The following is a 16,832-nucleotide window of genomic DNA, read 5'->3' as shown; positions in this document are numbered from 1 at the left end:
AACCAGTCCATTCGTCCTCTGTCCCAGTATAACAGCTCTCTTTAGCACCACTACATTCTTCATGTTTAAAGTTTTTACTGATGTATTTTTAGCGTCATTGTTTTGCTGATATTCTCATCAGTTATGAATAACACGCTGGTTTTGCATATTGTCACGATGTTATTGGAGCAGGTTGTGCCTTTAATCGTGAGACACATCAGCGATGAGCTAACTGTTAGCTAGCTGCTAACATAAGGCAGGTAAAACATCAGGTGGAGCCGCGCTCACACGCGCAGCCATGTGGATGAACCAAAGGCGCATGGAGGCATCATGCCCTGGCTGCGGGGCCTGCTCAGACCTGCTCTCCTCTCATTTACCACACAGGGGCTGAAATCAGACGTGGGGAAGTGCGGATGTAGGTGCGGGAACATTTTGGATTCCCTTTGAACTCGTCCCAAATGTTGCGTTTAGAGACGACGAGCAGCAACAAAATGCAACAGAGTTGCTTCCGCTGGAGGAGGATTCCAAGAAGCGTACATCGGGAATTCAGTTTGACTTATCGGGAAATTCAGGGAGTTCAAATAGTATGAAGTCATCAATCACAAACCTGTGCTTCTCTCGTGACATTCCTGCGCAGCTTGTGGAACTTCCACCCATTCATAATCCTAACAGATATTTCTCTTGTGTAAAATTAGACTGGTGTCAGTCGAATATAAACGACGGCTATTTATAAAAAAATAAAAAAAGCAGACTGTTGCTGAGGCGATTTCCCAGCCGGAATGTTTGAGATAGAGAATCGGACACCGCTGGTAATGTGCGTAAAAGTGTTAAAAGTGCGTCGAGAATGGAGTTGGGGGAGTTGATTAAGGTAAAAGACGCGCACGCACACACACACACGCGCACACACACAGGTTAGTTCTCGGGAACCTTTTAATACCCATCTCTCCGCCCCCGTTTGGAGCGTCAGAGCAAAACCTCTCCAGGGGCTCTCCAACACAGCCAGTCCACCCGCTCCTCCAAAACTTAACGCACGTCTGCGCTCCCGTGGAACTACTTCACTCTGGATTCCGTTTCAGCTTGTCGCATTGTTCCAAACATCTTTCCTACGTCTTGGAATTGCTCCCAGATTTGGAACCGGACTGAATTCGGAACTTTTTAAAAACTTTTTTTTGAAAAAATCTTTATTTCTAAATCTGATTCACGTCCTTCCAGCTGACTAATGCAAATGTGAAAGATGTCCCGCGTCTTATTAAAGTGCTTGGTGGTGGCGCTCTGTGTCAGTCAACATCGGCTTTTTGCCGTCGCCGGGCCTGATGTGGAGGATGGATCCGATGACAGCGCGTCAACCCTGGCCTTTGTCTTCGATGTTACCGGCTCCATGTACGACGATCTGAAACAGGTGATAGATGGCGCCTCCCGGATCCTGGAGAAGACTCTGAGCCGGAGGACCAGACCCATTAAAAACTTTCTGTTGGTTCCTTTCCATGACCCAGGTACTCAAGAAGGTTCACGTTGTCCCTATAAGAAAAAAAAAAATGGCACGTTGCTTGTTTATGTTTTGAATTCCTGTTGAATTTTCATCCATTTCAGCTCAATTGCCACACATGTGACCCAGATTAGGATGGGAGGGTGGTGCAACTCTAGAGCCTTCTGTTCACCCCAACCTCGGAGGTGTCCAGAAGGACTTAATGACTAAATATTTCATTTTTTTAAAAAAAGAAAGAAGCAAATGTCTTCCAACCAGTGGCACATGGCCCTGTGCAAGGGCATGGATCACCACATTCAACTGTTACATACAGCAGGAATGTTGTCATTTTCACAGTGCCTGAAGGGGGTGGGGGCTCTGGGACAGGTAAGACTCTCTCTGACCCTTCCTCCTGCATCTGTCCTGTATGGGAAAGCTAGAAAATAAGAGTTCTCTAATGGGGGAGGGTGTGAGCACTGATGAGAAGCATATGCTGTCTGCTTGTGTGTAATTACCCCAATCACCCCCCACCATCACCAACACACCCCACCACAAATGCACACACCGTTATGTTACCCCTCCCTCTCCTACAGCCACCCAAACAAACCTCGGCAAAAAAGAGAACCCTGTAGCCCCCAGTTTAACCAGTCAGGAATTGGGTTGGGGGTGGTGGTGTGCTGCGCTAACTAACACCACACATTCTGTCTGTGTGTTTAATGTGACCTGCCCCTCGGGGGCCCTTGTAAACCTCCAGGACTGCAAAGAAGCCAGCTGACAAAGAGGCGTGACAGTGCTGTCCGTGTTTTACAGATGCTAACGGGGATGAGTTGAAAGGCCACGCTGTTGGGGGTGGGGGGGAGGGGGGGGGTGACGTGATGACGCTTCAGGACTTCCGAAAGTTTGAATCACAAGACCTCCGTTATGATGATGAGCTTGTTTTTATTCTCTAGAGCAAACCTCTTTTTTATCATTTAGTAAGATACCAGGCCCTGGCAGAGCCCTACCCATCATGCAATGCTAGACCTAATGTCAAAGACCCAAGGAAGGTCTTGTCATTTACAAAAAGGGGATCTAATGAATATTCATTCATTCATTTAAGTGGGAATTCTACATGTAACCTCCTTTTGCACAGCACAGGGTGTCTTGTCACCTAAATGGATTTCCTCTGTGTGTTTGGAATATTTGATGGTTTGCATTTCTTCCCACACAGATATCGGCCCGGTGTCCATCACCACTGACCCCGAGAAGTTCCAGCAGGATCTGCAAGAGCTTTTTGTTCAGGTGGGAACCAGAATGCGGTCCTGGATGTGCAGCCATCTTGTTCTGAAGACGGTCTGCAGTGGTTCACACGCTGCCGGCAGTGCTTCTGTCCCCTTGTTGACATATTACATGAACCCAAATGATCTTTTTCCTTGTCTTCTCTCCTCAGTAAATTGATTAATAATGGATATTTAACTGTAATTTCCAATATTTTAATATCCAGGCTCCGGTAGATAGGCTTTAATGTGACATCCTAATGTCACATTTTCAGTGAGCACGGAGACGATGATGTGCAACTGCGTCCGACTGTGCACACAGTCAATTTTAAACATTCACAGAGACAAACGCAGTTTGAGCAGAGGGGACTCTTTTCCCTGCAGTATTTGCCATGACTCATGTTTCTGGCAGAACTGCACCATGACAGTTGTTTGTGACTTGAATCAAACACAATAAAGATATTTGGACTTCTGGGATTACGTGATTGCGTGTGATCCTGTCATTCAGGGTGGGGGAGACTGTCCCGAGATGAGCGTAGGAGCCATAAAGAAAGCCCTGGAAGTTTCCCTGCCGGGCTCTTTCATCTACGTCTTCACTGATGCCAGAGCCAAAGACTACCGCCTCAAACGTGATGTTCTACAGCTGGTGCAGCTTCGGCAGTCACAGGTACACACTGTGACACCTTGGGATTTTTTATGCTAACTTTAGATATTTAATAGATTTGTGTATTAAGTTATGATCAGTCCATTTAGTCTTCAATATAGTCCACTTACCCTCTGTGTCACGCAATAACCTGTCAGTTTATCCTCTCTGTGTCTTAAAATTCTAGAGATATGCGTCTTTTTGTACCTAACCTGACATTTGAATAGCTTTGCACACACTCACAAAAGAAGCCGGTCATGCTGTGAAAAATCTCCATTCCAAAGGAGTTCCCCAACGCTCTACTGGGGCAAAAAAGTGTCTTCAAAGTTCCTCAGTCAGAGACTCCACGTCAAAGCTTGACAATAAGTGTTAGCGTCACCTTACAGCCAACTGGAAATGAATGAGCAGAAAGCAAACACCGAGCAGGCAGTAATCTCCATAACTCTCATGTCCCCCCACTCTTTCCTCCTAGGTGGTGTTTGTGTTGACCGGGGATTGTGGGGACCGCTCTCACCCCGGCTACAGGGTCTATGAGGAGATTGCTGCCACCTCCTCTGGACAGATTTTTCACCTCGACAAGCAGCAGGTCAATGAGGTGAGAACATGACAGCGCTGGTTTGCAGTGACCTCATCCAGTCTGCACATACACAACAAAGCATCACCTCCCACCTGCACATTACAGCTCCAAGATGTTCCAAACGCTTAAGAACAATAGCTATATTGGTTAATTTGATTAATTTTACTCTGCCAGTGGAGTATGCTACAGCAAGTACAATATGTCTGAGGCGGCGATGTCGCTATCATGTGAGCATTGTTTGGATTGTTGTGCATGCTGTTATTCATGTTACCAGAAGACACTTTACTACATATGATGTGACATCCCTGCCACCTTCATTTAAGCACACAAGGGAATCGGACCAGGGGAGCCTCCACACGTGGTCACATGTGGAGCAAACAGCAGGAGATCAAACGTGCTGTTTTCCTGCACAAGCAGAAACTTTTCTGTCCCCTTGTTGGACTATTTCAGGCTGTTCTTACACTTTTCTGCTTTCAAACCAGTCATCCACACTTCCACCCGCTACTCACGTTGTGGTTGCGATATATTTACATGAACTCATGAGGAGTTGGCTGAGGAGAGCCGTGTTAACACATAAAGCCGAAGGGTTTTATGTCTGACATACCTTGTGATGAGGAGTCCGACTATATTTATGTGTAACTGTGTCCTCTGAGTTGTAAACACAGAGGTTCCTGGGGACAGTGGCATCCACAGCTGTCTTTGTAGGAGTGTATCAAGTGTTGAGAGAGTTTATTTAACTGCAATCTGGTGTTCTTATTGGGGTTTTTATTCTTCCCATAGGTTAATCTTATCTCATCAGATTTTGGAGATGATTTGAATCCAGGAATTTGTTTAGAATTAGAACACTGGACGATGGAACTTTGTTGGTAACTTTGTCTTATTAATTTATTTGGATGAATGAAAAATTCACAGCATACTTAAAGCTGCATTAGAACACTGAAAAAGGTTTATTGATAACTGAAGAACCACTTCCATATATCCTCCCAGAGCCATACATATGACCTGTGGCTTTGAATATTGTGGTAACTTTTGGCTGGAATCATATTTCTGCAGGATGGGTAATATTAGAGGGGATGGTTAAAGCTTGGAATCAGATTGTTTTAGCCATCTATCTAGAAAAAGAAGAGAGACAGAGAGAAGTCGCCAGACAGTCAGAACCCTTGTGTGACCTGCTGATGCAATAATGAGCCCACTTAGAGTAATCGAATGATTGTGTAGCTGATATTGAACCTCCTAGTCATGTGATATGGGCTCAGAAGCAGCATGTAACAGAAGCATTGTTTCAGAAGCCAAAGACAGCAAAGCTCACTTCCCAGCAGATGCATAAAAGAAACCAGAGGTTCCTCTGGAAGAGACACAGTTGAACTGCATGTCAGTACAGGAGATGGCCAGGAAGGGCCGAGTCAGGGCCTGTGCACCGGCGGCCTACTGAACCGCTGAACTCTGATGTGTTTGAGTGGCTCTGTTTCCTGTCAAGTCATGCTTGAATGTAGCAAAACATATAGTGCCTGTCTGAGGTGGTTCGGTTCATTATCACTCTATAATGCTGCCAGCTGTTCCCGTATGAAGGGAATAGGAGACCTAATTCATTCTAGTCCTCACACCTCAATTCCACATGGCTTTGTGCAAAAGTAGCTAGAAGTGTTTTCACATGTTCTTAGTCTGCTGTTGAATGTAAACATCTGAATAGTTCTGAACACATTTTCATCCACATGAGACTCAGACCTGTGTGATTATAGCTCACGGGTGTCATTCTTCAACCAAATTAATGCAAATCCCTTAAGCCCAAAAACCCTAGGAATTGTATGTTCTAACCAAAATATTTAAACGTAATAGCAAAAGTATATGTTTATATCCCATGCTATGTCCTTAGATGGCTTCTCTCTACCTGCTGGGGTTGGTCCCAGTCCTCACACAACAGACATTAGTCAGTTGTGTTTGAACGTGACGGCTGATGACTGACAAGAAGATACAATGGGTGTAAAAGGTCTACACACCCTGGAAAATGACCAGGTTGTGTCAGAAGATTTAAGTCAAATAATGCAGTTGCATAATTCTGCAAAACATCTTGTAGCCAGTCTTGGATGATTTATCCATCTTTCATCTTGTCACCCACCAAACCATAACAAAAGGGGAGATTAATGTCCCCCCAACCCCATATGAGCCAGATCTTCTCCCTTTGATGACGATTGTCTTCACTGAGGTCTTGGAAATTCTTTTCTCTTCTTCTGACTGATACCATTCGGGAAATTCCTCTGATAGCTTTGGGATTAATCAGAGTCCCTGATGGCAACTGATGACTATTAACATGGGTCTGAAGGTGAATTATGAACACAGCCACACCCCCATTTATCAGAGGGGGGGCATACTCATGCAACCTGGGTTTTTATTAGTGTATTTTGAACCCTAACAAATTATAGTTTGTTTTTTGACATTATTTCTCTTTATCTATTTTTTTTACGTCACCAAAGAATTGGCATTCAAATTTTTACGTGCACTGCAAGCTATTAGTAACACATCGTGGTAACCATGCCAACCTGACCCACCACTAGCCTCAAGGGTTAATCAAGAATCAGGACCACGGTGATTCTGTTGCTCACAGAATATATGCTGTGATGTCTGTTTTCAGATGTAAATGGGCTTTGAAGGGAAATAAAGTAGGGATTAGCATTGTGGGACCAGCCTGTTTAGAGTTTATGCCTATCAAGCTGCAAATAACACTCAGCTCAAGTGTCTCCAAGAGCTAGCTGTAACATGGCCCCTTTTCTCATGATGCGAATTGTGCTACAAATATAACTTGCAATTTCAATAATACATGGATTTATTTGTTTTTGACTGTCAAAGCCATCACCAAGAAGGATTTAAATTGAGATGGAAGAGGGTGGAGGCTAATAAATATTCAACAGTGAAAATGTAGGAAAGATTTCACTGCAGTTGCTATCTCACCTGTCTCATGCTGTAGCAACCCCTTTTATGCTACAGCTGCCTCTCATGCTGTAGTTGCCTGTTTCATGCTGTAGCTGCCCCTTTTATGCTGTAGCTCCCTATCTCATGTTGTGGCTTCCTCTCTCCCATGCTGTAATTGCCTGTGTCATGCTGTAGCTGCCCCTTTAATGGTGTATCTGCCTCTCTTGTGCTGTAATTGCCTCTCTCTTGCTGTAGCTGTCTATAACCTGCCCACCATGGACAAAGCAGGTGTGTTACAACCCAACAGAGAGGAACTAGGTTTACATCTGGGATCTATCCACGTTCATAAATTCAATTTGCAGTGCAACATCATCCTGCAAATATCAGATGTTATAGTGGTTAAACCTGAGCTGAGCCCCCATTGGGAGGTCCAGTGTCAAGCTGTTCTGCTGAGCCACAACATAAACTTGAAATTTTCTCGTACGATATCAAATCCATGTGACTGAGGACAAAATACGCCACTGTGGCTCATCTGGCATTCTATCAAATCTAGCAGCGGGGGGGGAAGGAGGGGGGTGGGGGGGGGGGGGTCCTAGCTGCAACTGATAACAGATATCTGCAACAGCACTTGGAAACACCAGTTGTTTGGACTCCGGAATACATTCGTGGCCATTCAACTTAATTTATGTGTATTCATATATTTTTACAAGGCATTCGGAGACTGACCACAATCAAGCAACAATGGCAAAAAACCCACCAGTAAACAGTATAAAACCTTGAGCAGGACCCTTATTATATAGGTAGACCATCTTTCTTAGGGTTGGCTGGGAAACATACATTGTACATGTAAATGGTTTCCTAAAGACATACGACTAAAATTTAATGGATCAATGAGTCGGTGATGCATGTAGAAAGACAAACAGAGAGAGAGAGGGAAGATAGACTGTAGCTATGCAATTACAAACTATATGTTTTCTCAGAGAGGAAGGGTCTCAGGTCAATCTCAATAGTAGAGAGGAAGTAAAGAGGGAGTCAGCTTCCCAACACCTGGACAGGGAGCTGGTTCCACAGCAGGGGTGCTGAAAGCTAAAAGCTTCTTTTAAAGCTTCTGGAAATCTAAAAAAAACAGCACTCTGAGAGAAACCAACATCCTGCAGGAGAAGCGTGGTCACTAACATCCCACTGAAATTTAACTGCAGCATTTGGGACAATTTAACAATAGTCAATCTGTCTAGAAGTAACAAACGCATGGATTAGCTTTTCCACATTATTTTCAGTCAGTAAGATCTTACCAAAGATCTTCAAATGAAAAAAAGAGCCTTTTTGTGCGCAAGTGAAAGGACAGATACTAATCAAAGATTATTCCAAGATTCCTCACAGAATAACTAGAGGCTAAAAAGAGGCTAAAGGAATACAGAGTGATGATGTGATGAGCTCATCAATTCCTGAGCAGCTTAGGACCAAACACAATGACCTCAGTCTTGTCCGAATTAAGAAGAAGGAAATTTGAGGTCATCCAAGACTTGACATCTTCAAGACCAGCCTGAGTGCTCTGTTTCCTCTGATTTCATAGATAAATACAGCTGAGTATCATCAGCATGGCAAAGGGAATTTATTTGATGCTGCCAAATAACAGTTCCCAAGGGAAACATGAACAAGGTGAAAAGGATTGGTCCAAATACAGACCCTTGTGGAACTCCATGACTAATCCTAGTATATGAGGAACACATATCAGGAACACGAACAAACTTGAATGCCGCTAGTAAATATGATCTGAACCACCTTGATGCTGTCCCTCTAATCCCTGTGACATGCTCCAGTAACAGCATGCTGATCAGCTCTATCAAAGGCAGCACTGAAGTCCACCAGGACCAGTACAGAAAACAGTCCACTCTCTGAAGCTCAGAGAAGATCATTAAAAACTTTAACAAATGCTGTTTCTGCGCAGCGATGACCTCGAAAAAACCTGACGAAAACACAGGAAACAGAATCTACAATTTCAAAGGAATTTGAGGTCTCATTGGAGCTCTTTTAGAGCCAATATGTCTAACAGCTTTTGGGAGGGCCTGACTGACTATTTTCCCTCTAATAGTTAGAATTGTATTCGGGTAGAGGATATGAATACGCGGCTCCACACCACTATGACATTTTGTCACTTCAATCAGACACCTTTTTTTGCCCCCAAAACTGGGCTAATTGTCGACAAAAGTAATCACCATCAGGACCAAAAGCAACAGAGATGATATGAGGCTCTACATATCACCGTTGACCAGATTAGGGGAGGGGCCAAAGCATGCCCTTTTCTTTGTCAAGTTACAGACCAACTCCATAATCTTGGTGAAGCCATTAGCGCCGACGTCAATTCTAACTTCATATTTGCCTTAAAGTCGCCCACTCCGGTTGTGGAACGTGCCTAGCTATGGGTGCTGGTGCCGGTTTCGTGCGGCACATGAGTTGCTGATGACGTGCCTCGCTTTTCACCAGGTGGGCCACTTAGTGGGGAAAACAACAGGAAGTTGGATGGCCATGAACCATCATCCAGCCATCACTGCTGGTGCACCTAGCTATGCCTAAGCCGGGCCAGTCTGCACCATCTGCCTTGTCCTGGCTAACTGGCGCTGCTCCAGACAACTCTGTGGTGCAGAAACATGTCTCAAGGTCATAGAGCCACCCCTCTAAAGCCATATGCAAACTACACTCCCCACACCTTTTGCTATCAGTGAATGAAGATGAGGAAGACCTAAACATTTCACACAACACTGGTTGCAACTCAGCATGATGCTCTGCACCTTTTGGGCTTTTATGTGAGGTTTCAAGGGAAAGGAAATGCCCACTTCTCTGTGCACTCTTGCATAAGACATGAAGTGTGCCTGGGGGCAGATGTAGGTCACTTCTGAACACTTTCCTGTTCTACTGGTGATGGCTGCACATGTGGCAGACATTACAGCTGTTTCCAGTTGTAAAACCGTGAGAGGAACCAGCTGCTGTCAGCACCTAGTGGACCCAATAAAAAGCCTGATAACTAAATCACTAAAAAGTTTTGTTTTTGCCTGTTTTTGTAGAATTGTGCCCACTGGCTCAGTCTCTCATAACCAACAGAAGAAATGTTGCAGTTTGTTTCATTACCGTTACAACGATGTCTCAGTGGATAAGATAAAGACTAATGCTGGACGACAGCAGTCTCTGGAAGACACTTCTATCACAGAAGCCTGTGTTTTTCTATTCCTGTTGTTGTTTCATAGAAAACCAAGATGAAATCCGTGCTGTATTTCTAAAGTCCCAGACAGATATTATCTCTAGATATGATGTTTTTGCCGTTAAATACAATCCGAGTGCCATTGATTTTGTCTGACTGTGGGTAATCTTGGGTCTGAATAATGGAATGACTCATTTAAGAAGTCAGCCTAATGCTTTGCAGTCTGACCTCATCTGGCTTCTTCAAGCTTAACCAACCCCAGAAAAGAATGAGAAACCAGCTGTTTCTGTCCATAAATGATCCATCCTATTAATCAGGTTCATATTGTGGTATGTCTCTATTTCTAAAACAAAAGATCCCCCCCCCAACACACACACGCACACCCACCACCATCACCTCTGCCACATCAGCTTTCTATTCTGAGGAACAAACCATATGATTCATGTGAGCTGTGCCGCAGGACCAAGACTGTTGCCTGACAGACTTCCACTGTGAGAGAGACTCTCTTCTGGGAATAAACGCTCAAGAGTGCAGAAAACTGTATGTTATCATTTTGACAGTTGAGCTAGTTCACTTTTCCTTTGTTTAGGCAAAATCCCTCTGCGGAATACTTTTGCGATGAAAGAGTAGTCCGGAGACAAAGAGCAGCCTGCTACTCATGCGAGGAAATGGTCGGAGGGGGTGATGAGAGACGGGCTAAATCATGTCCCTTCCTGTGCTCATCCCATGGTTGCAGCTTTATTTAATGGAATGCATCTCGGATGCTATGTTTCACCCTCCAGGTTTTAAAATGGGTGGAAGAGACAGTTCAGGCGATGAAGGTCCACCTGTTGTCCTCAAACCACGACGGTGCCCAGGAGAACAAGTGGGATCTGCCCTTGGACCCCAGCCTTCGAGAGGTCACCATATCTCTCAGTGGACCAACACCGCAGATCGAGCTCAGCGATCCCTTGGGTAGACGGATTGTTAATACATTTTAGATGACATTTCTGCACCAATAAGTAGCAGATCTAAATGGTATTGTCCTATTTTTTTAAGGTCGTATCGTCGGTGAAGCGCAAGGCCTCACAGAGTTGTTGAACATTCCCAATTCTGCTCGAGTTGTCAACCTGAAATTTCCCAGACCAGGGACTTGGAAGCTGAAGGTACCACCGTAGTGTACATGGTTCTCTTGTTATTTTATGACACCGTAGTTACAAAATAGTTCCGCGTCCTTTTCAGGTGAGCTGCAGTGGACGCCATACTCTTAGAGTAACTGGAGTCAGCAATCTGGATTTCCGGGCCGGCTTCTCCAGTGTACCTGTTTCGGAGTTTAATCATACCAGAGAGAGGCCTATAAAAGGTAGCTGGCATGTATAGAGTCTTGCTTTGTGCTTGACTAAGAACATGTGTGGATGACCTGTTGGTGTTCTCACTCTCATTGTCTTCCAGGACTTCCTGCCCATGTCATGTTAAAATGTACAGGCCTGAAGCCCCCGGGGCAACTAAACCTGCTGGAGCTCATGTCCAGTTCTGGTCGGTCCTTACGCACCATGCCCATACAGCCGTCCTCTGGTCTCCAGCAGCATGGATTGTGGAGACTGCCAGAGTTCCGCACCCCCTCTCAGAGCTTCTTCATCAGGGTGACGGGTAAAGATGATGAGGGCTACCGTTTCCAGAGACTGTCCAGTGTCTCCTACACTAATGTCATTCCAGGCAAGACAACATTTTTCCAGCAGACACATCATCAGATCTGGAACACACTCTTCTTCATACCTCATCAGTCTGTCGAGTGAACTTTAACCTTTGCTTCTTCCCTCGTGTAGATCCACCACTTGTGAGCATGCCTGATGTGGTGAATGGCTTCTATATGCAGCCGGTTATGATTCGCTGTTCGATAGAGAGTCCCATTCCTTACAGGCTTAGGTTCACCAGGGATGGGGTCGCAGTGGGAGAAGAAAAGCTCTACCAGTGAGTTTTTCCAGTTTTTGTTGAGCAGCGCGTAACATTTGGTTGTGTTTCTTTAGATGTTGCGCCCATTAACGGCTGTATAAAAAGGATGGGGCGGGGGGCGCTGAGGTCATTCGCTACATTTAACAGTGCGCACTTCTGTTAAGCATTAGGGATGCTTGAACTTTACTAGCTCATCTGTCAGGATGCTAGTAAACACGGACATTACACGTTTGATTATGTCATCTTAAAAAAAATTGCATCCATCCATTGCATCCATTTTTCCTGTTTTTGATGCTTTGCTTCAAATCACATCCTTGAAATGATGAGTGAACTGTGCTGAAAACTATTTCCAGCCTTTGTGCCAGAGTTTGCGATTGAAAGTGATGTAAATTAGTCGTGCTATTTGTGTTAAACTTCATCAACTCAACCGAGGGTATCTGTATCAGGAATTCTGCCCTAGCCTCATGGGAGATCGACCATGCTTCTGCTGAGGATGAAGGCCTGTATGAGTGCGTAGCGCAGAGCAAGGCAGGCCAAGGACGTGCTTTAACCCAGCTGACTATTAGAGGTATCTCTCCCACAATTGTCCAGCTCAGATCTGCTCATGTATCTGCAATTACAGCGTGGCTTTGATTTAAGTTCGAGCCCGCTAAAACTCAGACGCATGTTTAAAACATCAAAATTATATAAGACGCCCACGCAAACATTTATTTTCGCTAAACATTTTCTGCTCAGTTTCTTAATGTTGTGATTAAACAGAGCCACCTCCGGTCCTGAAGCCAGCAGTCAATGTGACTTCCTCTGTGGGGGCCGTGGCGGTGTTGTCCTGCAAAGTGGAAGGCTCCGTGCGCCACAACCTGACATGGTACAGAGCGGGTCGTGCCATTGGGGCCCACACAGGAAGGTCTAAAGTGCTGCCTGACTCATCGCTGCAGATCAGCGGGGTGCAGATTCAGGATGCTGGAGAATACCACTGCGTGGCTACAAATGCCCACGGAGACAGCAGAATCATCGTGTGGCTTCATGTTCCAGGTACAGTAGCCCGCTGCACTACAGGTCATCTGTTTAAATACTTAACTCACTGGGGCCTCATAGCTCTCTCAGACCCCTCTCATCTGTTTTCCATTATTGATTCTTCCTCACAGTCAGGTTGAGCAACTTCCTCATCAGAAACTGTTTGTAATCACCCAGAATTTATGCTTATGGAAAAGCTGGTTGTCTATTGAAAGCAGATGTTTGCAACGTAACTTTTTTTCGCCATCAGTCAGAATGACACTGACTGCTGGTAGTGGTATCTTGACCCGCGTCGTCAAACATTTGCTGAGTCATCGTCAGCATTCTGCCTCTGTTTGACTACAATTGCAGAGGCCCCATCTGTGGTAATTCACCCCCAGAGCCGGGTTTTCTCCCGCGGGGAAGAGCTCCGCTTCGTCTGTTCAGCGTCCGGCTCTCCCCCTCCGCAGCTTTTCTGGAGCCACGGAAACATGTTGCTCACTAATCGGCAGAGGTAAAGCAACGCTCAGCCCTCTCAACACCTCCGGCACAGAGCTCTCCGATAATCATTATATTCCACTTTACAACATATGCTTTTGCCCCGTCTTGTTCCCATCACTGTGTAGATTTGAATCTCCTGATTGAAGTACCTCACTAACTATGGATAAGAACTTTAAATGCCTGTGCAAAAGACTCGGATTATTCAGAGAAAAGGATGCATTGTATTTTTTTTAAAATTTGTAATTAGGTGATTTTTTTCAGGTTGAATATAAACCATTATGGCGTTCTGACCATAAAAGGGGCCCTGCCAGAAGATGCTGGGAACTACACATGCCTGGCAACTAATGAGGCCGGGATGGCCTCGCAGTCTGTCTCACTCACATTTTCAGGTGAATCAAGCCAACGATCGTGATCTCACCCAAAACTCTTCATAATTTGTTGGCATTTAAACGCACCAGATTAACTTATGATAGTTCTGTCAGGACGGCTGTGTAACTCCAGGTGGTTTAAAACACGTCATCAGATCATTCAACTTTCAACTTTGTAAGACAATTAAACAGCACATGTGGTTATACATAAAATAAGATGCCTATTTTTCCTCCAGAGGCTCCTCGAATAAGGGTGACCCAGCAGGCTATCCATGTTTCTGTTGGTGCTGATGCTGTGCTGGAGTGCCAGGCTACAGGTGCCCCTCCCCCTCTCGTGCGCTGGTTCAAAGGTAGGTCAAGGTCAACACAATACATTTCATACACAAAACTGAGAGAAGGAACACACATCGGTACCTTCTATTTGTGTTTCCAGGTGAGTTTGAGGTGGGTTCCACACCATTTGCTGGACAAGACGTTCACCACGGGGACCTTCACATTCGAGGGGTGCAAGAGGTCGATGCTGGCCGGTACACTTGCGTGGCCAGCAGCCCTGCTGGCACTGCTACTGGTACAGTCATTCTGAAGGTTGGAGGTGAGTTCAGAGTGCCCACACGAAGCTGACGCTACTTTCTGAATGTATACAGAGGAAGATTTTCTCGTCCTTTCACAGTGGGCCCATTGTTCTCTGAGGCGCCAGTCGACTTGATGGCTAACATAGGGGAGAATGTCACCCTCCCCTGCACTGCCCGAGGTTCCCCTCAGCCAACAGTCACCTGGCACCGACAGGATGGCGGGCGGGTTCTCACAGGCGGCCACAGCAGAACGGTGCAGCTGGAGAATGGACATCTTCTAATCCAGGGTGAGTTTTTCATGAAACACTATCACAGCAGAGCTTTGGCGTCCACCGCTGTTTGTTACGGCTCTATTTTGCCTCGGACTCGCTGGTATGACTGAGATTTTACCACGTGACAGACTCCACGTCTGTCATTCTTTTCATCTGGGCATCAATATGCTGAAGTCTGCAGATGCTTTGAAGCTGCTCCTGTTTAACTGACTGGCCGTGGTCCGTTTTTGTCACGCAGACACTTTTTTTTCACTATTTTTTTTAAGTCCCGTCATAACCGTTGCCAACCTGCCTAAGATAAAGAAAAAAAAAGAATCATCTACAACAAACACACTCCAGGGTCTTTGCAGAGACATGCGTTAGCTGGCTGACAGCTGAGCCAAACATTAATCCTGTTATTTTCTATTTTTACCTTCTAATTACTGTAGCTAAACCAATAATACCATTTGTTATTGAGCAGAGGACTTAACTGCTATTAGCATTGGATTTATCTCCTAGATATATATTTTTGGTAGTTAGTGAGGAGGTGCTGCTTATCTCTGACACCCAGACTCTGACACGTTCATTCTTGTTTGTCCTTTCTCTTTGATAATAGGTGTCTGGCTCAACGATGAAGGATTGTACATCTGTGAGGCAAAAAACCCCTTTGGAACCATTAAAACTGGGGCCAGAGTTAGTGTCACCGGACTGGGTACGTTTCTCTCAACATCTTTCATCAGAAACCTTTGCGAGGCCGCAGCTACGACTTCATTTGGTATTTATGGCCTCTCGCTTACACTCGTCTGCAGCTTAACTTCAAAGTGTTCATTGGATATTCCTCAAACATGAAAGTCGGCTTTCTTTTAATCTTACTTTTGAGTTTTTGCCAGTGCCCAGAAGCTACCCAACAGTCATACAATCAGATTCAGACTGTCAGAAAAATTAATATGACTCTTTGAGCTCATGTTGTGTCAGTCTCATCATATGAGGCTTTGTTTTTTTTGTGGATTAAGCACTCATTTTGCAAGATTTTCACATCACAACACAGGATTCAGGAGAATTGGGCTGCAGGATAAGAACCTGTAAGCCTTAATCTTAAGTCCTGGATTCGAAATGAATGCGCACACATGGAGTATCCAAACCAGTCTTATTGTTTGACAGTCCAAAGAATCGGGCATCCAAATGCTATTTTCCATTGTATTTTGCAGCAATACAGTGGAATTTGGCCTTTTGTAATCAGTTCTGCATTGTTTTACTGCAAATTTGATCCATTGATTGATCCAACAATTCAGAACAGCTTTTTTTGATTCTTCATGTAACTTCTTATTGAAATTTTAAGATACGAAGTGCACCATAACAGACCTTCCGTGAACACGCTCTTGTTTCCAATTACACTCTCAGATGGATAAAAGTGTGGGTCATCTCCTCTGTTACTGAGGTTACATAGTGTCATAAGCTGGAACAGATGATGGGGCTTCACGTTCTGACTCTGAATTTTCTTGCAGAGCCCCCTCTCTTGGCTCAGGGGCCAGCAACCATCGGCACTGGCATTGGTCAGTCTCTCACTATCCCCTGCATGCTTTTGGATGGAATACCTCTCCCAGAAAGATACTGGTCTCATAATGGAAAACCTGTAATGTGATCTTTATCTCATTTTATTACACAGATTATTGTCATCAGTGTTCATGCGTGACAGTGATTCTTCCCCGTAGGTTCATCTGAATGGACGGATTTTCCTGAGGAGTGACGGCAGCCTGTCTATTGAAAGAGCTGTAGCGGAAGATGCTGGAACATATGTTTGCACCGCAGTAAATATTGCGGGCTCCAGAAACATCACGGCCAGTGTGGAGATTCAAGGTAAGACCCCTGGTTACATGGAAAGTATTTCTTTAGGAATCCTCCACTTTAGACATTAGTCTAAGCTTTTCATACATGAGAATTTCAAATCCTAATACAAGTAGATTATTTTACATAGAGAATTCTAAGTTGTGTAAATGCAGTCTCAGACTGCTTCCTGCAGATATTCTGTTTCATTGTTCCTGCTGTAGCAGTTTAATTGCTAAACCTGCAATACGAGTCTCTGAATCGAGCTGTTTTGCTTTCTATACGACTGTGTAAAATATGATTACATTTCTGTCAGGCTGAAGTGTGCTCTGTGCTGTTTTGTACTGTCGTAACACACTAAAGTGATG

General features: G+C 44.7%; 1 protein-coding gene across 1 annotated transcript in view; it reads left to right on the top strand.

The window, feature by feature from the left end:
• The first annotated feature begins 928 nt into the window (after positions 1–928).
• The window catches only part of hmcn2 (hemicentin 2), a 46,028-nt gene continuing 30,124 nt past the window's right edge, over positions 929–16,832 (top strand). The window contains exons 1-19 of the mRNA XM_029830120.1: positions 929–1,472; positions 2,655–2,725; positions 3,209–3,367; positions 3,816–3,938; positions 10,806–10,977; positions 11,062–11,168; positions 11,245–11,365; positions 11,455–11,718; positions 11,829–11,973; positions 12,402–12,523; positions 12,715–12,987; positions 13,321–13,462; positions 13,711–13,838; positions 14,054–14,167; positions 14,251–14,409; positions 14,488–14,676; positions 15,257–15,352; positions 16,146–16,273; positions 16,353–16,497. Coding sequence (XP_029685980.1) covers positions 1,214–1,472; positions 2,655–2,725; positions 3,209–3,367; positions 3,816–3,938; positions 10,806–10,977; positions 11,062–11,168; positions 11,245–11,365; positions 11,455–11,718; positions 11,829–11,973; positions 12,402–12,523; positions 12,715–12,987; positions 13,321–13,462; positions 13,711–13,838; positions 14,054–14,167; positions 14,251–14,409; positions 14,488–14,676; positions 15,257–15,352; positions 16,146–16,273; positions 16,353–16,497 — 2,917 coding nt within the window. The 5' untranslated portion in view covers positions 929–1,213. The remainder of the gene's footprint in view (positions 1,473–2,654; positions 2,726–3,208; positions 3,368–3,815; positions 3,939–10,805; positions 10,978–11,061; positions 11,169–11,244; positions 11,366–11,454; positions 11,719–11,828; positions 11,974–12,401; positions 12,524–12,714; positions 12,988–13,320; positions 13,463–13,710; positions 13,839–14,053; positions 14,168–14,250; positions 14,410–14,487; positions 14,677–15,256; positions 15,353–16,145; positions 16,274–16,352; positions 16,498–16,832) is intronic.

The sequence above is a fragment of the Takifugu rubripes genome, chromosome 21 (assembly GCF_901000725.2).
Source record: "Takifugu rubripes chromosome 21, fTakRub1.2, whole genome shotgun sequence".
NCBI lineage: Eukaryota > Metazoa > Chordata > Actinopteri > Tetraodontiformes > Tetraodontidae > Takifugu > Takifugu rubripes.
This window is presented reverse-complemented; position numbering and strand designations above follow the sequence as displayed.